This window comes from Sipha flava, unplaced genomic scaffold, assembly GCF_003268045.1.
Source record: "Sipha flava isolate LNK unplaced genomic scaffold, YSA_version1 225_pilon_pilon, whole genome shotgun sequence".
Lineage (NCBI taxonomy): Eukaryota > Metazoa > Arthropoda > Insecta > Hemiptera > Aphididae > Sipha > Sipha flava.
Genome location: NW_020272859.1, coordinates 687,725 through 712,291, shown reverse-complemented (window position 1 = coordinate 712,291; position 24,567 = coordinate 687,725). Strand labels below are relative to the sequence as shown.

The 24,567-nt window shown below is 25.8% G+C and overlaps 2 protein-coding genes across 3 annotated transcripts; one reads left to right on the top strand and one right to left on the bottom strand.

The window, feature by feature from the left end:
- Positions 1–1,107: 1,107 nt before the first annotated feature.
- Positions 1,108–21,432, top strand: LOC112683403 (uncharacterized protein C1orf194 homolog). 2 transcript variants are annotated; one of them, XR_003148588.1, is made up of 5 exons: positions 1,108–1,378; positions 7,137–7,336; positions 10,699–10,896; positions 10,977–11,052; positions 21,372–21,432. XR_003148588.1 is itself a non-coding variant. In XM_025554440.1 (4 exons), the coding sequence occupies exons 1-3, from the start codon at positions 1,358–1,360 to the stop codon at positions 10,889–10,891; spliced, it is 414 nt and encodes a 137-aa protein (XP_025410225.1). In that variant the 5' UTR covers positions 1,108–1,357; the 3' UTR covers positions 10,892–10,896; positions 10,977–11,061. The 2 variants fall into 2 exon arrangements, 1 of the variants encoding a protein (XP_025410225.1); XM_025554440.1 differs by lacking the exon at positions 21,372–21,432 and having other exon boundaries at positions 10,977–11,061.
- Positions 15,022–24,567, bottom strand: LOC112683402 (mesoderm induction early response protein 1-like; the record flags this gene model as incomplete). Its single annotated transcript, XM_025554439.1, is given in 13 exon segments — positions 15,022–15,042; positions 15,205–15,358; positions 17,517–17,626; positions 17,957–18,130; positions 18,528–18,743; positions 18,815–18,876; positions 19,246–19,321; positions 19,970–20,079; positions 20,623–20,656; positions 20,713–20,853; positions 22,510–22,679; positions 22,761–22,794; positions 24,072–24,567. Coding segments are annotated over 13 exon segments (1,314 nt in total). The 3' UTR covers positions 15,022–15,027.

The following is a 24,567-nucleotide window of genomic DNA, read 5'->3' as shown; positions in this document are numbered from 1 at the left end:
CAATATTGAACTTAATATATATGAAACAAAAGTCATTTTCGCTGATTATAAGTCATAAAAAATCCAAGCACAAAATATCATTAAATAAAAAAAAGAATTTCCGAATTCGTCACAGAATAAGTAATGAAACATGCCGTGCTCTTTTCGTTCGGTTCGAATTTATAGTTGCGTTAAAAATATGAAATGGTTCAAATATTTACAAAATATATTTTATTATTTACTGTGAAATTTTTCCGCCCCCTAAAAAGTGCCACCCGGGGCGGGCCACCTCCTCTGTCCATCATCACTACGCTACTGATTGGTTTATATAAAACTGTAAAACAGTATTAAATGACAGTTAGTCTATTTGTTGAGCGTTGCGATCAAATTTTTTTTTTTTTTTTTTTGGTGTAAGTTTCATACTTATTGGGCCGATCATTAATTTGCCCTACCTTAGCTAATATTGAAATGACGCCCCTGTTGCAAATAGTGAAAAAATTTGTATTTAAATAAGAATAAAATGTAATTTTTCTACATTATCAATAAAACGTGTTTTACAATCGTTGGCCAACAAATTGTTTATCGATTAATCGTGAGTATTTTACAATGTACAAATATTCTATACTTTTTTATTTTTTTTTTTAATTAATATTTATTACAAATCACTAAATCCGAATAAAAAAAAAAAAAAAATGAAATTTGTTTCGGGTGAAAGGACCTCACCAAAAGTAATATTCCCCCTCATATTATGACCATGATCCGGCCCTGAGAGTGTTGTTTCACTTTATTTTCATGGAGATACATTATCTGCCTCACTTTTCCCCGGTCACCGGTCGACCGCACATTTTCCACGTAATATTGTGCGTGCGGTCTACATCGTTGACACGTGCATGGAAAACCACCGAACTGCGCCGCAACGACGACGTTTTTCCCATTCGTTTCCGTAAAACAAAAAACAAAAAAAAGGGCCTAACCTGCGTGCTTATCATTATTAACGTTACTATTACGTATCCGTACAACGTAACCGGGCGTCTTGGTAACAAACACCCGGGGGTTTCCGTGCGGTTGCACCGTCGGAATGCCGTTATAATATTGCATTACTAATATTATTTTACCGTGCACACCGGTATTACGTACGCAAACGATTCGCGCACCCCATGCCGAGGGACGCGCGTGCGGTCGACTCGGACGGGTCTCCGCTGTCATCGCGCGCGTACTCAAATGTGATATATTCGTACATGTACGTGTTGTACTATACGCGGTACATAGGCGGTAAGCACTCGGGGTTACCTGAGTTTCCGTGCTTGCGAGTCGACCGGCAGCTACGTTAGTGTCTTTATTTTGTTTTTATAATATCGTAGCATGCGTTCTCGTCTACATGGAAGACGAACAGCGGACGGTACGTACGAATATATAATATGATGTAAAATAAGAACATGTTTTTTTCGGAGTTGTTTTTTTCTTTTTTTTTCATTCACTCGCAACCCGCACGTTTACGGTGAATAGGAAAACATTTTAGTGCGTTTCTCGACCGGATAAGGGTATACGAATACACGTATGATACCTTGTATAATTAATTAATAGTATAACAGCGATAATCAACTCGACTTCTCCTACACGAATCGAATCAAACATTCAACATCCTTCAACTTAAATTCTGCACTTTACATGCCAAACAATTAACTGTTGTAGATTTTCAAGTTCCCGATTTGTTTAATTCTATTTTTTGAAAATTTGGGAGACGAAGTAAAAAAAGTGAGGAAATCGATCTGAACTAGATTAACTCGACGCGAGTTTTAATCAGTTTTCAAAATACTTTTTGCATTAATTCATTGATGGGTATGTGGGAAATAGAAAACATTTAAATATCTATGGTACGGATGTGCAACAAAAAAAACCATAGCTTTTAATCACTTAAAAAACAGTAAAATACCAAAAAATTTAACAAAAAAAAATTAATTTATCATATAAGTAATAATAATATATACATATATAACATTTACGCATTAAATTTTGACTTAGTAATATTTATATTACACAAAAAACAAATCTAATTTTACTGAATTTACAGGAAAATAAAAATAAAAATTATTACGTATATTTTTTTAAATTAAATAAATCATAATTTCTTATAAATTTGGTTTTTTCTTTAGAATTAAGTTTTTCTAGAATTTCTTAGCATTTAACTGTATTATTTAATAATTCAAAAAGAAATAGAAAACAAATATTGTCTACAATTCTTTAGAGTGGAAATATTAAAAAATCCAGAATCTATTTCATATCCAGAATGAGAAAGTCGTTACAACCCTTGTTGTAGGCATATATCTAAATTTCTGGAAAGGAAGGGCTAAAACCCTAAAACCCTACCCCTGTGTACGCCTCTGATAATCGTTATCTTGCTTGGCAGATTATCATCGATTCATTTATAGTTAATCAGTCAGTGCACAATTATTTAAAGTGTGTGGTTACATTCGAGAATTGTGTTTTACTTAAAGTTGTCACAATAATATTTTTCTATTGATATTATTGAACAAATTAAAGTTTTATTTTTATTAATTTACAGATTTGTAAGATTATTCATTAAAAAATTGTATTGAACTGACTTATTTGACTTGCAGGAATTTAATTCCAATACACGTTTTATTTCACAAAACTAAAAATAAAAATAACGTTTGGGATAAGGGACCTAGTTTTATTTCTGATTGCTTTTAGTTGAATAAAATAACTAGCGTGCATACAAATTATATAATGGTTATCATTTTGAGTGGGGTGTAAATCTAGCCCTGCACTCTTCGTTCCCAACCTGATACGTCACAAATCGACTTTCATCAAACAATTTATAATACACGTTCGGATAATAATGATAGGTGTTACATACAAAATATTTATGTATTTATATTGATGCGATTATTTCGAGCCTAATCGCCTTATATTTTGTGATATGAAAAATGAAATTTTTACTTCAACGAGAAACACATTATGTTTATTATAAAAAACTAGTTTTGCACCATGTTAATTTATCATTTCTTCATTTATTTTGAAGAACACTGCGTTATTGTATAATATGAAAAATTTATTTCTTGTGGCTATAAATCATTCTAATGATATCCATTTTAAATATACGTTTGTATATCCTCCTTCTATTTCTTTATACAATTATATACATATAATATACAAACTAACTAATTTCCCGCGAGTTACCAATTCACACTTGTACAGTAGACTCATGATCAGGGCTCGTAAGTTCATGCCCTAAAAAATGCCTAAATAAGCATGCATTTATGCACTTAAAATTGGCAAAATATGCTTTGAAATATGCCTTAAAAAGTTAAAAAATATGCATTTATATGCACTAAATATCTCAAATTATGCACTTAAAAATGCTTACTTAAAATTTTTTTATTTATATTTAATAATTATTTATTTTTGAAATAACATGAATTATCCATTCATTTTTTTTTTATAGCTATATTTTATTATTTTTATGTTACAATTAAAAAAAAATAGATTTTAAATACTATTTAATACTATTCCTGAGCTTCATGAACTGTGTATAATGTATGTCTTTGTCAGTTATTCATTTTAAATCTGAAACTTTTAAAACAAATTTATTCATTAATACTGAAATAACATTAATAACTTAATTACAAAATTTATATTTACCTTAGAAATTACACTGTACTATCAGCGATTTTTTAATGTTGTCAAGCTTTAATGAACGACGGTTATCTGTGACTAAATTTTTGTATTGTGAAAATGACCCTTCAACGTTAGTAGAGGTGACTGGTGCATATTTAAAATACGAAAAATCATCAAGGGTCATGTCTTCGGGTAGTCCTAGATTTGTCATACTTTCCTCATCACCGGATAATATTTTGCAAATTTTGCAAATCATTTTGTAGCCGGCATTACTATTTAGAACTGAATCTAATTTAGTTTTAATACTGTCACTATGTTGCCCTTGAAGTTTTTTAACTATGCCACTTATTGTTTCGGTTATTTTAATTGAATCAAACAATGATAATTTTTTCTCTTGAAGTTGTTTTATGGCCGTTGGTAAACATTCAAAGTTCGATTTGATATAAATCAAATTTGCTTGCAGCGTTTGAGATTTCAATACATCTTGAGCTTTTTTAATTGCTACGCTATCATTTGAATTAAATGATTCGACAACATGCTTAATTGACTCAAAATGTTCACAATAATATATAGCTGCCGAAATCCATGTTCCCCAGCGAGTTAGAATTGGTTCTGGTGGTAATGCTAAATCAGGTTCAAGTGTTTTGAATATTTGTAAGCAATGTGAGGATTTGCGGAAATTTTTTTTCACATTAGCCACTAAATCATCAACAACAGGAAAATGTGAACGAATGTCTTCTGCTACTCGGTGTAATGCATGCGCAAGACACGTTACATGCACTGTTTTAGTGTAAAATACTTGTAAATGACGTGCTGCTTTCTTCATATAAGGCGCTGCGTCTGTTAAAAACAACAGCACGTCATTATAATGTAACCCTTCAGGCCAAATTAAGAACAATGATCTGTCAAACACTTTACAAATAGTGCTGTGGTTTGTTTTATCAAGTTCTTCGACATTAATTAAAAATATTTCACCGGGGCCATCGTGTGACAGAATACCAATAATTGTGTTGACTATATACCTTCCTTCGATGTCAGTCGTTTCGTCCATTGAAATCCATATTTTTTTCCCATAGATAAGTTTTTTGATTTCATTCATTTTCTCGGTGTAGCAGTCATCAATCCTCAATGTAGATTCGACAGGAATATTTTGTCTAGTATACTTGGCGAGAAAACTTTTAAACTGTGGATTGGCAAGCTTGTTTAACGGAATGTTTGCTACCAACATAGCTCTGCATAAATCTAGATTAAAGTCTGACTTTTTTGAAGTTGTAGGCATAAGTTGTTGCAAATTTTTCCGCTCATTATTTTTTTGAAATCGAATAAGTGATGCTTTGTGTTTTTCAGTATTAATATGCTGCACAATACTAAAGCGTTTTTCACTCGCTACTTTTATTTCACAAACCTTACAAAATAATATTTTACTGTCGGTTGAGAATATATTTTCACCAAAATCAGTAACTAATTGCTTTAGTTTAAAGGCCGAAGACGGTTTTTCTTTCGGCATGTTGGATATTATTGTTGGATTTAATGAGACGAACATACACATATTTTTCATTTGCATTTTTGATAGATGCTAATAGAATATTGTATAATATGCCCGATAAAGTAGAAGTATGCATAAATATGCCAAATAGGCAAAAAACCTCTAAATATGCAAAAACATGCAAAATAAGATTTCACATATTTAACTGTGGTACCTTTAAATAGATTTCTATGTCATCTAGCATTAAATACAACTTAGCAAGATTGATATGCAAATGCATGAACTTACGAGCCCTGCTCATGATAATTCGAAAACCTCTATAAATCGAACTAAAAACTTGGTCCCCCTGGGAAAATCTCTATAGCTCAAATAAACCAAATGTATTTCCGTCCTCTCTATAAATTAAAAATAATAAAATTGGAGACGGCGATAAACACTCGGACACGGACGTATTTATATTAACCTTATTGGCGCCGTAGTTTTAAAAGTGTGTGCATTTAACAAATATATATGGGACGATCTTTAAGCCTCTATGTATAAAATATAAATAATGAATTATGAAAATTAAAAGAACTCATTTATTATGTATGAATATAACTTATTAATATATATTTATATATACTTATATACATGCTTTTTTGACAGTATTTTTAAAAACGTATGGTATATATAAGACCAGTGGCATAGATACAATTTTTTTCTGGGTGGGGGAGTTAAGAGTAAGTTTTTAAGTGTTCTTAGTATATCTTAAAACGAAGTCATATGCAATAATATTACATTTAAAATGGTATTATTATTATATCCCATATTTAATGAAAATTATTTTGTTACTCAATTTTTAATATATACCTAATCATAGTAAAATCAAAATATTTTACTATAATATGTAAATATTAATAAATAATAATCAAATATCATTAAAAAAAAAAAATCTGTGGGGAGAGGTGGAAACCCCTTACTCCCTCGCCGTAACTACGCTACTGTATAAGACTATGGTACTTAAAGAGATAAATATATGAATAAATAAAAAATATAAATAAAACATATCTAATGCACCTAAAATAAATGACATATTTGTATTGTAATAAAAATGTTCATCATATTTTTAATTATATAATTTATTTTTCAACCTTATACAGTTCGATAGTTTTGTATTTTCTGAATTTCGAATCATCGGAATCTATTGATTACAATCATGAGGTCCCGGTAAATAATTTGTATTCAATGTATTTATATTTGTACCGGTTAATATGACGTTTATAAATGACTATACGGATGTAATGACAGGTTATTTTCAAAAATAATTTTTCATAATGACTATTTACATTTATTGAATTGAGATTTTAATAGAAGAAAAAAAATCTTCTGAAAATCAATTACGGAACACGAAACTAATAATACCTGTGTAATATTTATAATGGAAATACTTTTCATTTTATTTTTTGCTGTGTTTAAGTCACGATTTTAGTGATTGAAATATAACACAGAACATTTTGTTCGTATACATCAGGATCAGGGATGGGCAACTCAAAGTTACTATAGGGCCAATTTTTAGAAAATTAAAATCCAGTTAATTAACATTTATATACACTAAAATAATAAATTCAATACACACGACAAATGCGATACGAAGAAACTGATAAAGTTGAATAATTCGGTACAGTTATGTTTGAAAGCTATACATATATTCGTACATATTATATGACATTTAGATATTTAACAATGTATAATACCAGATAACAATTATATCGATAACATAGTGTATAGATAATAAACTTTAAAATTGTATGATGTAATTTGAAAATATAGCACGGGCCGGATAAAAAAGGCTCATCAGTTGCCCAACCTTGGTATACATTAACAAGTTTTAAAATGTTTTCAAACATTTTGGTTATCATGTCCAACATTTAAGAACAAAAAGTAACAGTCCCTTGTATGTCATTGTTATTATTGTATTATTACATAATTGTAGAATATATATATATAAATATCTGCTCGCATTAATTTTTATTTTTAACGAACATGTGCGCAGTTAAAGAGATCTCGGATAGAGTTACACAAGAAACACACGGTAGCCAGTGAACATCGATCCGTGCAATGGATACCACAAGTGGACATGGTCACCGACAGTCTGGACATGGCCTTGCTGTCCGTGTACAGTCATTCGGGTCTGACGTTTCCCCGGACCAACGAAGTGTACATGCAAAAAGAAACCTTCGTGCTCTGTTTGAAGTGAGAAACTGAAAACTATAAAAATATTTATCAGATCTACCCTATAATGAGTTGGTATACGTTCATGCATAAAATTACTTTTTCCCTTGCGCGATCTAAGATCTCGCGACTGCTAATACAATGTTAATTAAACATAGTTATAATATAATTATATATATATTAAATATAGTAGGTTTTACTTACGCGATCGCGGTTGGCAATCTAAATCTGTTCGCGATTGTTTTGTAGTTTTGAATAAAAAAATTATGATGCAACACTCATTTTATGATTGACTACTTATTTTATAGATAATCGAATAGGTACCTATAAAGTATTTCATGATAACCTTCGGTACTTCTATTTGTAAATAATGGGCATGCTCTTTTCTTCTGACAAACACCAGAGAAAAACGTTATCAACATCTTCAATTACAAGAATTTTCAATATATTTACTTCATATGCTGTATCAGTTATAATTTAAAAAATTAGGATCGTTTACTCAGTTTGCTCGTTCACACGTCAAACTATGAGTACAATTGAATGATGCAATACAATGATTACATTATTATTCTCTCGATCGCGACGTAAAATGGTCCAATATAAACCAAAACGACACGAATGCGATTTTAGTTCGCGATCGCACAAGGAAAAACGTAACTACCTTAATAGAGATGATAGACGACATGCTCATACCTATTTCAAATGAAAAATAAATATTTCCGTGGTAACATACGACATTAAGGCCCTTGCAAATACGTAATTATTGAGTGCAGTGGCGCAACTAAGGGTGGGGTTTGGGAGTTGAGACCCTCCACCCCAAAATTTTTCTGCGGTTTTTACAAATTCTACGTAGGAAAAAAAAAGATTTATCTTGAAGACGCGAAATGGCTGCTTGATATGAAATATGAATATTATTCGTATTATAATTGATAACAACAATAACATGACAATATAACAATATGACGTTAACAATAGGTATTCACTTTTTGACCAAATTTAAAATAAGCCAATTCCCTTTTCGACCAAAACAAAAATTTATATAATAAATTTAAAATAATAAAATAATGATGTACAATTTTTGTCAACAATTATTAAAATATTAATATAAAAGAGAACGATATTTTGTATCTAGTTTTGATCTCTTATCATAATGAAAATTGCATTTTTTTTCTTCAAAAAATTGGAACTTTAATTATAAAAATTAATAATAATAAAAATTTGCCCCAAGGAGAATTATAGTTTAAGCCAGTGCTTCTTAACCTTTTTCAAACTGCCGCCTCTCCCTAAGAAGCAAAATATTTTTCAACACCCCCTCCCCCATTACTTTATTAAAATTAAAATTAAAATAGTATACATGAAATGTTTATAATTTACTAATAAAATGTAAAATTTATGTTTAAATATAATTTAAAATGATAATTTAAATGTTTCGAAATGTATTGATCAGTGAGATGGTTGTACTTGGTGATTCAAAGTCAATTTTTTTATGTTTGGTTCAACATCTGTGAGATGAAGGCGTAAATCTCCTCTTTTGACGATGTCGAGTCGATTTCTTTTTTTCGCTATTAGATAATAACGCAATACCTCTGGTATATGTAGTTTATATTTCATAATAACGAATTTATTTTAGAAATCGATAAACGGGAAATAATTACAGATAAATCTTGGTACATTGCTTTGAACAGAAAAAAAGTTCACCACCCCCTTATCGCCCAAAACGAGCTCACCGCTCCTTCGTACGCCTTCACCACCCACCGGGAGGCGATATCGCCCTCGTTGAGAAGCACTGATCTAAGCCTATCCTAGTTTTTGTACAAACCTTGATACTGTTGTAAATAGGATTATGCTCTGTATGTGAACCTAAAACCTCGCTACGCGAATAAAACCCTGAAATTATAATATATTATAGTAGTTTCCATCCAAATCAAACATTGTATGTCATTATTTTAAATTTTGGTCGAAAAGGGACTCGCCTTATGACATACCTACATAAAATTTTACAATTGACTATTAAAAATATTTAAATTTATTTCTTTTGCGAAATAACTGCTTAAATGTAAAAACACTTCAATCCAGTGTTTTATACACGAGGGTAAACTATTGGATTGAAAGTACAGTACACCCTCTCCAGAGTCAAAAATAAAAAAAATAAAAATAATTTAAATGTTCATGGAGCGAAGTTAGTAATATCATTGATTAAAATACTAGTACTTATAATATTTATAATATTATAGTATTTTTATTAGTATTTATAATAAATGGTAATATGAATTATTAAATATGAACCTCCACCCCCACAAAAATTTTAAAATATATTACTGCTTCAACTGATGAAAAGTATAGAAAAGTTAAATATTAAAACACGGAAAACAGTTTTCAAAGTGAAAACTTATTTAAGAAATAATATTGGACAATTCCGACCGAAAGGATAGTGTAAAAACATGAAAATTACGACATTGATATTGATGAGGTTAACAGATTTGTAAGACTACCTCGAAAATTAGATTTTATATTATAAAAATACACGTTAAATATTACCTAAAAATTAATATTTTGAAATAATTAAGTTTTTAATGAGAAATAAATAATTCTATAGTTCAAATTGTGCGTACTTGTTAGGTTAGATTATTATAAATATGAAAATGTATGAGCTAAACTCCCCCAAAATATTTTTTGTGTACGCGCTTGTATACAAGTATCTATTATACATTGAAGATTTTACAGGTTAAAGTCAAAAATGATTACAATCATAATTAAAAAATTGTTTAAAAAAAATATTAATACTATCTAATAAAGGTTGAATGTAATCGTTTTTATTTCAATACCATTTAAAATCATTAGTTTTATATTTTTATGTATTATAGTATAGACTATTATTAAAGTTTCTCCAAATGATAAGTGATAATTTATCATTTAATTTTTTTTTTTACTTCAGTATAAATTTTGTTAACAGTATGTTATAAAATATAACTATTCCTGATAAATAAGAAAATATTAATGTTAACAATGAATACAAAGAATTTTTTTTTAAAATATAATGTAGTTGGAATCGTATAACAAGGAATAAGATGTTTATGATCTAAAAAAATATATTAGAATACAAGTATACAATAAAAATATTTAAGTAAGACTAAAAATGTATTAGAACGGTTTAAAAGAATACTTATAGGAATATATTTAAAAATATATAATTAGACTCAAGATATGTATTTATTTCTCAAAAAATCAAAAGAAAAACTATGAGTTAATAATATCCATATACATAACATCCTAGGATCACAATAAAAAAATATCAAAATGGTATAGGGATATAAAGTTGAAGTGGATACTTATGAAACACTTAGTGTACATGTTTATAAAAACTGAGGTTTATTATTATAAAGGAAACAACTAAACAACTATCAACCGGATCAGAATGCAGAAAAACTATTTAGAAATCATCCATTGAAAATGGGTGGGCTTCTCTGTGAACGAAAAAACATAAACAGTATTAAACTTGGATTAGTTGGAAGCCATATTTCACAAACTAATCATGGATACTCTCGAAAAGAAGATGGGACGTTTTACAATTATTAAATCATGTCTGTTAACTATATTTATTTTTAATTTCTTATTAATACTTTCATCATTTCTAACACTTAAAATATATTGAAATTTTCAGACATACGAACAAAATGTTTTCAATTTATTCATGTTATCAAAATTTAGATTTGAAAAACCTTGAAAAACCATATATTGTAGGTAATTATATAATTCTATAACTAAAATAGAAATATTGTATTTATTATTAATTACATACAAGTTGTAACATAAATAGTAATATATTATTATATTTTAATTTACATACATCATTTATTTTATTATACTCTTATATACATACATAGTTTTTGCTTTAATAAGAAGTATAATACAATTTATTGAAACCATTTATTTAATAGGTATGTTATTTATAGTTAAATTTTTTTAAGGGACACATCTATGACAATATAATATACTATGATTATTACATATATAATAAAAGTAAAAATAAATGTTAAACATGATGTATATAAATGAATATAATTAACATTGAATTAATACTATGATTAGTTATACAATGGTACAAGCAAAATGTAATAATTAATCTCATGTTAATCTGTAAATATCAAATGCAGAAGAACATTTTAAGATATTTATATATTTAGATATTCAATTCATTAGTATAAGGACGGCAATGAGAGATTCAAAACATATAATTTTATTTCAGTATTATTATTTTTAACACATAAATATGATTTTATGAAAATAAGAAATTGAAAAACTGTCCAAGTGTTGAGTCAAAATTGAACATTAATTTACAAAAAAAAAGCATATATTAATAATACACCATAAAAAATTGTAAATACAATTATTTTATTAATGTTTTACATTACATTATACTGAAGAGTAAAACGCCACTTAAATGTTGGTTTAGTTATAACTTAACATATTGATTAAATGTTCAGTATGTGTACAATACTTATATTATATAATATTGTATAGTAAAAACAATACTAAAAAGCCAATATTTTTATCAATATAATATTAACAACAAAAATTGGTAAGGAGAAAAAAAAGGAACATTAAGTAGGTACTAAATATTAAATACATACAGTTATGAACTCATATTAAATGAGTTTATGTACATTTTTATGGTGGGAATAAATATATTCAATGAATGTTTCATTGAATAATGTAAAAATTTTAAATTTAAATTTAATTACAACACTTTTGATTATAATTAGTTTTTCAACTCTAAACCTTAAAATTGACCTGACTTTTTTACTCAACCATGATTGTCAGTAAAGTACAATAAAAAGCATTTCAAAATTTAAATGTATATAACACTTGAGATAATGTATAATAAAGGAATTTAATTTGTATTGTATAATACAATAATATTAATAATATTGTATATAATTTACATTAATTTGTAATACTTAATTAGGCAATGAGCCAAGGAGATAATATCGTCATCACGAATTAGGAATTATTATAAAACATCACATAAAAATTGGAATATAACAGTAAATATAAAAATAATTAAATTTTAATTAGTAAAATATATTTGAAATATTACATAAATATTACTGTTTTAAATAGTATTTATTTAATTAATTCCAGTAAGGCTGACTAACATTTTTTTTTTATATAAATTCAAACAAACAATAACATGAATTTAAGAAAAATGCAATCATTTTCTAAAAAGATATCTTATATACATTACTCTTATCAATGAATATTATTACACATTTTATGGTTTTACAAAATTTAAAACAAATAAGGGGTCATTAGTAATAAGATCAATGCATTTAACTAAGCTTTTAATTATAATTGGAGTTAGAAAATATATAATAATAGTTTTAACCAAATTTATTTGTATATTTAGAAAAAAAATTGAAGTTATATAACACCAAAAATACAGAAGTCAGTTAATTTTTGAATAATTTATGAGTACCAACAAATATTTCTATTGAAACTATATAATATCTGTTCATAAAAATACCATTAATGCAGGATATCTCTATAAAGTAAATAAAAATTAAATTATAGATAGAAATGTTATCTTTTAATTTTTCTTAATTCGTGAGACATATATTAAATATATACTAAAATGATAATATATATTGAGTCTATTTGAATACAGTTTAAAACTTAAGAAATAATTTGATACATATTTTTTTTTTTTAATTAGGAGATATAAACATATTTTATCATACCATAACAATTATCATCTTTTTAAGTTTTCCTGGTTACAAATGTAACTGTAGTATTTTCGACATAAATATAACATTATTATAATAACCAACCATAAAATCGATATATATTTTAAAACTAATTTAAATTATATACAATACAATAAATTATACTACGACCAAGATATAACAATGACTATTTTATATTTGTTTTGGTTTGAATTAATCAATGTAATGTCTATTTCCTGGTGGATACACCCCCTTTAATAAATATGAAAATATCAGTGTTAATAAAGTAAGCCCATATGCACATATGGTCATTATTATCTTGGCCGCAATTTCATTTAAATTAACTGCTGAAAATATTATCCAATAAAATAGTTCAACAAATATATATCAATACAACTTAAATACATAAAATATTCATCATTTTTCAAAGAATCGTAAATTAACCTTGTACTTAATATAAAATACTAATGAACTTAAATAAGTTTTATTTACTCGTATTTGTTTTTTATGTTAATATAAATAAATTTAAGAATGTATTTTGATGATTTATGCCCAGATCATTTAGAAATACTATTTTTATCTTTTAAATATTTAATGGCACATATTTGAACGATTGAAATGCAATCAATTTAATGGTGATTCATTTTTCATAAAGCAAATTATTATATATATATATATGAACTTCCCTTGTACTTGAATATTGGTTAAAAGATAAATCACTATCATTAAACAAATAGCAATAAATATAATTTAGAGAAATTAATGAAAAAAAAAAATAATATTTTAGGGCAATAAAAAACGTCTATTTAATTGTTTTAAATATATAATAGTTAATAGTTCAGTTGAGTAATTTATGTTACATAATTTTATTGTTAATTTTGTATTGTTAAATTTATTTTAAAGGAATGTTGATACTTATAATACTAACTTAATTTAAATCAAATAGGAATATATTTAACAATATTTGATAAATTTATATTTAAGACATTGTAATAAAAAACTAGTCTTAGCAATACAAACGATAAATAAAAACTAAGTATTAATGTCTATAAATATAAAACATACATGCATAGATATTTATAAACATTTATGACATAGAAATTTATTTTGTATTTTTAAAGGCATGTGCAGACTTAACATTATTAATAAAACATTTTTAATTTAAAAAAACAAATATACTCAATTAACATATTTCAATACAGTTTTAAAATTTAAATACTACTAATCCACTTAATGAGAGTTGCTAAAAAAAAATTAATAAATGTACATCTGCACAAACTTATAGAGGTATTTGATTTAATTAGTATTTTAATGAATTATATAATAATAAAAAATTAAGTTATAAGGAACTTATGAATTTATTGGTACATTATTTATTATATTTTGATAATAGCATGAATATAAATTTTTTATTTGGTGATTTTAGAATAGCTTAAGAATATTATAGACTTAAAGAAAATATTTAATGTAAAGCTGTGTATGGAATAGTTTTAAAATATAGTAATAGATTTAAAAATAAACCATTTAAGTTCAGTCTTTTCATATCCTAAATAATGTAAATATATTTGATCATTGTAATATATTTAAGCTGAGCTTAAATGTACGAGATGAAAAATTAATTTTATAATATATCTTAACTAGTATAATTAATTCTTATTTTATAGTAACATTCTAAATGATACCCATATAATAAATATTAAAATTATTTAATATATATCAATAAATTATGTTCTTAGATCAAAGTTATATTTTATATAAACCTGGTTCACCAACGCAAATTAAAACTCTACTTAAATGAATACTTAAGTTAATAATCTTAGAGAAAATTAATATTGAAGAATTTATTTCCAAATGTAACTTGAATGGGTTTATATGCATAACATGTGATTACATATTTCTTAAATGGTTTCCAAGTCTCAGTCACTACGTAATTTTGAAGAACTATTACATAGTATTTAATTTGACGGTACTACACAATTTTTGGATGATTTATAAATTCTCAATCTGGAAAAGGGAAGCAAAATAGACGCTATAGATTAATATTTCATGACTTATAGTGTACCTGAGGGGTGCACTTGATGTTAGTTAATGTTGGTTAGTGTTAGTGCTAGTATTGTTAGTATTGTTAGGATTACTACAAGCGTTATTTGAAGCCTTTTTTCGTACTTGTCTTTTCCGATCAGCATATATCAAACACTTCATTTGCTCTTTATTTTCTGCAGCATTCAAGCTATCTTCACTATCTTCTTGGCTATTTTCTTGAAAAACATTATCAAAATCACTGTCTTGATCTTCTTCCGAATCCCAATGTTGCCATTGCCTGTAATTTAAATAATATTAATGCTAAACAATTTATAACTATATTCTAAAAACATAAGAATAATAAAAAAGGGTAAAATATTGATTTAAAAAAATTATAGATTAGAAATAATTAAAAACCACTGTTGTACTACTACAACATATATATATTATACATAACTATTAATACTTTATTATTTAAGTTGTAATTTTTTAATAAAATAGTTTGTGCAATTTGTTTTAAAAAATGTATTATTTTATGTTAATTATACTAATAGATTACGCGATAAGTAAATTGAATTACTTTGAACAAAAATTAGAAGTATAGAAAACATTTTACATAAATATTCTTCTTCTTCCACAGCTATATAGCCCATTTACAGCCATCATTATTGACACAAAATCTCTCAATTGTTTCCTTTCATCATATATATCCTCAAAAGTAAAAAAAAAAATCAAAAGTATTTTTTGATACCTTAAACTATAAAATCCACATCAGATCTATGGACATCCTAATGGACTTTTTTTTTTGTTAATTTTTTTTATGAGAAATTATTTCATTACTTATTCATCTGCTCTTCAGAAATGATTTAACCATTTTAGATGTTTACTTTTTATATATGATATATTATATTTGGCCTATTATTTAACTTCCTTTGTTTTTGAAATTCTTTTCTCTAATATGTTTGTAAAACTATGTTAAGTTTTAAACCATGTATGCTTCTCAGAACCTTCCTCACAAAGGTCATTTGAAGTTTGCTATCTCCTTTGGTTAAAGATCATAATTCAGTCATGTAAGTGACTATAAATCCTAGATAGCTATGATACAATAATGTTTTTAAGTTATGTGACAGTAGTCATGTTCGCTACTAGAATCAAAATATTGGGTGTGCTGAAATTTCTGAAAGTAAAATTAAATGGTATTTAACTGTAATTACTACAGATTATATAGATTTAAAAAAAAAACAGGAGTGCTACATTTGAACTCAGAGGTGCTAAAAATTAGTGATGGGAATAATCAAATGATTCATGATTTAACAGCTTGAAGTGGTTGAATAAATAATCAAATAATTATCTGTAAGCGTGATAGTGAAATGCATTTTCAATCCAAATATAATATATAATATAATATATAAATACATATTAAACAGATTAATGTGGCGATTACCGACACCGGGAATAATACCAATGATTAAAAATAAAATAAATAATAATGCAATACTGATGGAGTCGACTTTTTAATTTAATACTTATGGGCAATGAGTAATTTTTTTGAATAATTCAATTAATTTGCTTTTGATAAATAAGTATGGTACCATTATTTTGATTATTAAATCATTCAATTATTTTGATAATCAAAAAATAATAATTGAATCATATGCTTATTCCCATCACTACTAAAAACCCTAATGTGCCCCCTTAGTTGCACCTATGACAGTAGTTTAATTATGCAAGAGTAGCATCGATTACCACATGCTATTCAATTGTTGACTTCTCCATGCATGTTATTGCTATTTATATTAATGCCTAGGTATTTTAATATCTCACGATTTTTACTTATTTTATATTGTTATATATGGTTATATATAAATATATATATATACTTATATTAATCAAATAAATCTACTTTATTCACAACCTGGTTTTGTTTGAGCATTTTAACCTTTTAATATAGATTTTTCATATAAATATATAAATAAATATGTATTGTTATATTTATATCAGCAATTACCTATAATTGGGTCATGGCTCGTTTTACATTAAAAAAAAAATTCTCATAAACTTAGACAATTTTAACAAAATAAATTAAATATACTTTAACTGAAAAGAAGGAAAATAAATTACTACAAAGATAAAAACTGAAATTAATCACAGTTATAATTTGATTGGTTCAAACTGTATAATTTAATTATAATTAGTTTTTTTCAATTTAATTAATAAAATAATAAATTATTTTTAAGTAGTTTGAAAATTCTATCATTAATGAGATTATACAGACATATATATACAGTAAGAAATAATAACAGGGTGATAAATAAAATATTTTATTTAAATTTTACAAAAAAAAAAAAAAAACATAATATTAACATACGATACATATACAATATATTTATAATTAGATTCAGAAAAATAAGATAATACTTTTAATTGAATATGTATTAGTAAATAAAATATCTTACTTTACTTCCGGATGCATTGAAAATTTCTTCCTTTCATATTGATCATATCTCTCACTTTTTTTCCAAAAATAATAAAAATGAACCAGCTCTGCTACTGATCTAGTTTTAACCTATTTGAAATAAATATTTTAAATTTTTATAAAAAAAAAAAAAAAAAAAAGTATAAAAGTACATAAGTTGTTTCAACAAATTATTTTACTATTATGATTGTTAAATACGTCCCAATATTGAATTGACACATTTTTCACAGCCAAAAAACAAAATTAAAAATTTAATATTTAACTTTTGAACTGAAAATTAAATCTAACTACAATCTGCTAGAATTATTTATTATATTGAATGTACATTGACACATGCAAATTAAGATCATACGTTTAGAAATACTATGTTTAATAAAACAACTATTAAAATGAAATACATTCATCAAATCATTGACCAACCTCTTTTTGTATAGCATGGAAATTTTTCCCATTTACCAGTAAACCCATTTCGAATTTCAGAGTTTCATCTTCTGACCATACACTTAATGACTTCTCCAATGGTATAACATTTAATGACATCCTTCTAAGAGCTTCAGCAACATCATGACCACATTGAACCAACAAGTAAAGTGCCTGCCATAAAATAAAATTTATATAAATACATATCTAACACAGTAGTTAAAATTTTGTTTGACTTAATATATATATATATATATATATAATATAATTTTTTTAAATTATTTAGTAATTTACTTTTAATTAATAAATTATGATTAATATTGTCCTATATTTTATAATCGTTTTATTCAAAAATGTTTGATGTAAAATTTCAAGTTTTTAAAAACAAATCAACAATACAGTTACCCTTATGTTTACAATTTAGTTTTTGTAGATACTTACATTTTTCAATAAATATTTTAAACAGTTTTTTTTTGTTTTGTCAATCAAAACATAATAAAATTATAGAATGACAATTCATAATTTATTATATTATGGACATCCAATTTATAACTGCAAATTGAAAGATTACCTTTTCATTATCACGAACACCAACAGTTTTATTAGTTTTAGGTTTCAAAGCCTTGGTAATCTGCTGAATTTTCGTCAAATAATCTTCAATTAAATCTTCATTCAATACATTTGGATCCCATAACAGTTCATCATTGTTTTCATAAGGTAATACATCACCATATGTTGATAACCCATCCGTTACTAATGCTTGAAAATTCAATCCAACATTAACACTCTAAAAAAAAATTACATTTTAAAATCTTTTATTATATTCTTAAATTAATTCAGAATCAACAATTAACATACTTTCCAATGAAGTTCCCAATGAGGTCTATAGTCTTCATCTTCATCTTCACTTTGTACTTGGTCTGCAATTTTTTTTTTTTTTTTTTAAATTAAAATTTGTTTAAAATATTTAAAGCGAAAAAGTGCTGCAGTAACTGATTAAATTATTTATTAGAGTTAAATAGTTTTGTATACTAAGATAAGTTTAAAGAAACATAGTAATCAAGTTTACAATATTACAGCTAACATAAGTATAAAATTTAATAGTTTCCTAATTAAATAGAAATACTGATAAGAATAATTTAATTAATTTTCATAAGAAATTAAAAAAAAAATAATTTTAATACAATTATGATATTCATATTAATGAATAATTATTACGTCTACACACTTTTTTACAGTCAAAATATGTTTAATAATAATAAATTAAGACAATTATTAATCAAACTAACCAAGTTCAGCCATATATAACTCTAATAGCTTAGATGCATCATCAGTATCTCCAACACGATTTGTTCTTCCATTTTCCTAAATAAACATAAAATAAATTCATTTTGATATAATAAAGTATAATATGATTTTCATATCTTTTAAATTGTACAAATTATTTTAATTAATTATTATCAAACCAAAAGACTAGGACCTAAATATTTTCATATTTTTGTACCCAGTTACTCATTATGAACATGTTTATCTAATTATCTTTATAATTTTTTTTTTCAATTAATAAGAGATAATATTAATCTTATTTACAACTATAAGATACATTTTACATTATCAATTAAAATATATTATGTTTAAAAATAAACTGTTTATATATTGTAATACTTAGCTCATAAATACCAACAATAACAAAATAATTATTATTCGTACAAGTCAATACCTATAGATTTCAGATTAATATTATCATATACAGAACAACATAAGTATTTTTTAATTTTTTTTTTTAAATTGTTTAATGCTTTTTTTTGTTCTTAAAATTAATAAAAAGATAATAATTTTTACATGATTGTAAAATACATCAGTTAAATTAAAAATATAAAAAATCTTTATTTGATAATAATACTAAAAACCTAACTATATTAATCTTGCTTACCAAATTAGAATTTTCGATTTACATAAAAAGATAAAACTAATATGTACTCTCTTAATAATAGTTATTAAAATTAAAATTACTTTTGAGGTTTCTCCAGACACTTTATTAGAAGATGAATCACCTATATCTGTACTTCCATCTACAGAATTATCAACTAATTTTTGCCTGTGATTTGATTTAGCTCTTTTCTCTAGAAAGATAAATTATAAACAATAAATAGTATTCTTTTTTTTTTGTTTTAAATGTATTCATAAACTAAAAATAATAAAATATAGGTATTATGCTAAAGTTTACAAATATCATTAATCAACAATATTTAAATAATCATCTACAAAATTACACTTAGTTTTTTAATAAAACTATTTATAATAATTATATTTTAAAAATTTTAATGTGTAAGTTAACACATCTATTATTGCTGACAATATTAATTATATTCATAAACAGTTATTTATAAAAAATTTAAAAGAAAGCATGAAACAAGTAATAAAAAAAATTATGATCTTGTAATATTTAATTTCACTAAATGTTATAAAAATAAATAATTTGTTTTTAAGTATAATTTAAAGATTCGATTAATTTGAAAAAGTTACTTAAATTTTTGATTAACCAATATTTATACCATTTATGGTCACTAATACATACAAATTATATTATTTTTAATAAATTTATAAAAAATTAACTAAAAAAATTTCAGTTTAAAGTTATTATAATAATCATTAATAAATATTACCTGTTACGTCATCAGATGAAGAAGAAAGATTTTTCTAAAAATAAATAAATAACTTTAATAATTTAATTAAAAATATAGTAAAAATGTTACCTTTCTTTTTTGATCCTTGTTTTTCTGTGATAAATTCCTCTTTTTTTTCTTCTTCCTTTTTTTTTTAGTACTTGTTTCTGCATTAGTATTTTTTGAATATCCGTACATAACCATAAGTTCATGAATAGGCATGTTACTCTCCTATTAAATATTAAAAGAAACATAAAATAATATATAATAAAAACATGTTTTCCTAAAATCTAATTAATTTTAAGACTGACAATTTATATAATTCTCATTAATTATAAGCAGGGCTCAGAATTTCTAGCGAATGCATATTTTCCTTGGTTCATCCTAGAAAATTCAAAGATACAAATATGTTTCACATATTATAAGTTTATAGTGTTATTTTTGGGTATATTTTTACATAATACAGGAAATAATCACGTTTTTTGATAATAATGGTATTTATTTAGTTATATTTTTAAAAATATTTGAATTATTAGAAATAAATAGACTTCATCAAATATTATTTTATAATTTTACCAATATTTGATATATTAATAATGAGTGACGTCATTGTTACCTTATTGTAAATTGCATTAGATTATCAAACATTTTAATAATCCAGTGTGTTTCCAAGGTAAATTTATAAAATAAATTAATTATAAGTACACTTTTATAAATAAATTTAAGTGATTTAATATTTTTGTTAACAGTTTATAATTCAACAAGTCCAAGGATCTATGAGCCCAAAAGTGTGTAAAATTATATTTAATTTTTTTTCTAATAAATTTATAATTATTTCAAGTTAAATGTATTTTTAGATTTTTTTAGTGCATATTTAAAAGCTAAAAAGTAATATTTTTAATGCTACAACTTTTGAGCCCTGATTATAAGTAATCATCATTCATTTAAAATTATCAATTAATAAATAGTAGAAACAAGTAGACCCATAATGTAAAAAATGAATAGAAGAATTAATAAATTTTTGTTGAATTATGTTTAAGAAATAAATATATATTATAATAAAAATATATTGATATGGTCTATATAAATACAACAAATTCGATAATCGCAATATGATGCGTCTATTCCGATAAAAATTTTTTTCCAATAATGCGACAATTGCACACTCAATTGACTACACAATCATTGCAATTACAAAGAAAAGTTGTATGGCAGTTTTGTAGTAACATACTATAGTTAATATTATTATTTTTCTGTAAACTAATACCAATTTTGAGTATTTAAATTAAAATATAATCATAAACTATTCATTTAAATAAACACTAACCATGACTAGTAAACTCCAAAAAAATATGCTTTTGACCGAAAATCTTACCCTTTATTCGTTGCTCCATTTATTCCACAACATATTTTTTTTTGCACTTCAGATATAATATTTCCATTATTAAAATTAACGAAATAAAATATAAAAATAAGTAATATAGCATCATGTAAATAACATAATATAAAAAATTATGTAATATTTTCATATAATATTAAAAATAAGTACGTCGGATAGAGCGTGAGAATTGCTTATGAATATGAAATCAAAAAAAAAAACTATTTTGTTTTTCAGCGCACATCATTAAAATTGACCGATTAAAAACAGGTTGTATCTTTTATGTTGTGTTGCTCAAATTTGTTTCCAGCAATTTGTTAAATTTTAAAATTGGTATCAATCGTATCATATTGCAATTAACAAATTTATCATATTTATTTAGGACATGACACGATAATAAAAAATTTCAAAATAAATAATAAAATAAATATAAAGATGACTACTAAAAAATAATTGAAAAATGATATGATATCAAAAATATTAAATTTTAGTATTTGAAAATGTATTACTTCTTCGAGAAATCGTATTTCCCTTAGAGGATCCTCTAATTCTGGAAGTGCTTCTTCTTCTTCCATTGTAGTTTCATCATCAACTTCATCTACTTGCTCATAGTCCTTATCTTTATTATTCTCATCAACAGGTGGAAGTTCACAACTATCTACTTCAACAACATTATCATCTATCAGAAAAAAAAAAAACAGGAGACATAGATTGGTATATTACATCAAGTTTAAAATGTTGGTGTAATAAAATACATTACTTGCAGATTGTGATTTATCAGTTTTAGTCACAACCTATAAAAGAAAATACACAATAAAAATTAGTATTTAAAAGACAAATAAAAATTGTTGAATTTAAGCTATTATACATTTTAAATAATTTGATTTTTAACATTAAACATAACACCTAATCAAAAAATAAAGGTATTCACAATTTATTTAACAATCCTTTCTTTATATATTATTAAAACGTGAGGCGATTTTTTGGACAGCTATATCTTAAGTTCTATAAGCCTGATTTTTATGATTATTTTTTCAAATGAAAGTACTCTGAGTGCAGATGAACCATCTAAAGAGAAAAGTACAAAAATTAGTTGGTAAAAAAATTATTTTAGTTTAATTCCCATAGTAAGTGAAGGAAATTGTTTATTTTGTATGTTACTATAACTATACATTATTTATATTTATTTAATAATTACTTATTATTTATATATTTATTTAATTATTTAAAAATCTTATTTTTTTTTTTTTTACTGTAACTCGGCATCAACAGGTAATTCAACTATTTTATATTGAACCTAGTTAATACTTTGAACCTACTTGACATTTATAATCAATATCAATTGATGATACATATTTATTGCACTGATTATTTCCTGAATTATCAAAGGCCAATTAAAAAAAACAATAACAATCAATCTAAAGGAAAATAGTACACAACTAGATGTATCAAAATAAAATGTATTTCACTTTAAACCATAAAACTCAATTTTAAAAACTTAACAATATATAAGTTTTGTTTAGTGTGGAATTTGGATCAAATCAAATTAAAATAAAGCAATACAATTTATCAAGAATATTTGAAACAAAACAGGTATAAACAAAAAAATATTAGAAAAATGAAAACTAATATGAAACACATTAATAAATAAAGATTGAGTCAATGTGTAAGAACTATAATTTGACAAGAACAAATATTGAAATATCTACAGAACAGCGTAGTAAATTATGATCGAGTCGCAAACACTTCTGATGTACATAACGAATAACATTTGTCTAGAAATACAGTACTGAGGATGCCGATACTTTTGTTATTAACGTCAACAAAAATCATGTGGACAGGCGTAATCAATATACCTCACATCTGAAGCTATGCACTGGGTACTTAAACTAGGATCAGTCTATGCAGAAGGCTAGCTTGCTGTCACAGGTTTCACTAGCGTACACGTGCAACAGGAAAAAAAGTGTCGATTGAAAAACAACGACGGGGACAGACGAACGGTTGTCGTACGGTCAGTAACGATAACAAACAACAACAAACGGTATTATGGGTGCTATGGGTGCGTACATACTTCTTGGTCGTCATCCATGGTGGCGACGAACGGTGCAAAGGTTCAACGCGTCTTCGGACACGGAGCGGCTGCGGCGGCGATGTCAATCGCGTTCCGGGCGGACGGCTGAAAAAAACACGTATACGTGAGCGGCTCAATGGCGACGGACCGAGTAAGACGCCATGGTGGGCTGATCCGTGGACGGGCTCGCGGTTGCGCACGATGGCGTCAGCGGTACGACGTGAGGAGCGAAGTGAGCGACGGCGGTCGGTAGTCGTTTTGGTGCGAGATCGTTATATTAGTCCTAGGACAGACACGGAGCGGTCGAATGCGAGCAGTACTGCGAAGTTACGAGTGCGCACGCACGCGCACGCACGGGAGCACGAAAATGCGCGCGCACGGGCACGGTCGCGCGCCGACGCACGAACACTCGGGCCGCGCGATCAAACCGTAGCCGCCGTCGCGATGATAACGTGATAACGTTTAGGTCGCTTGTTGTTGTTGTTTTTGTTGTTGT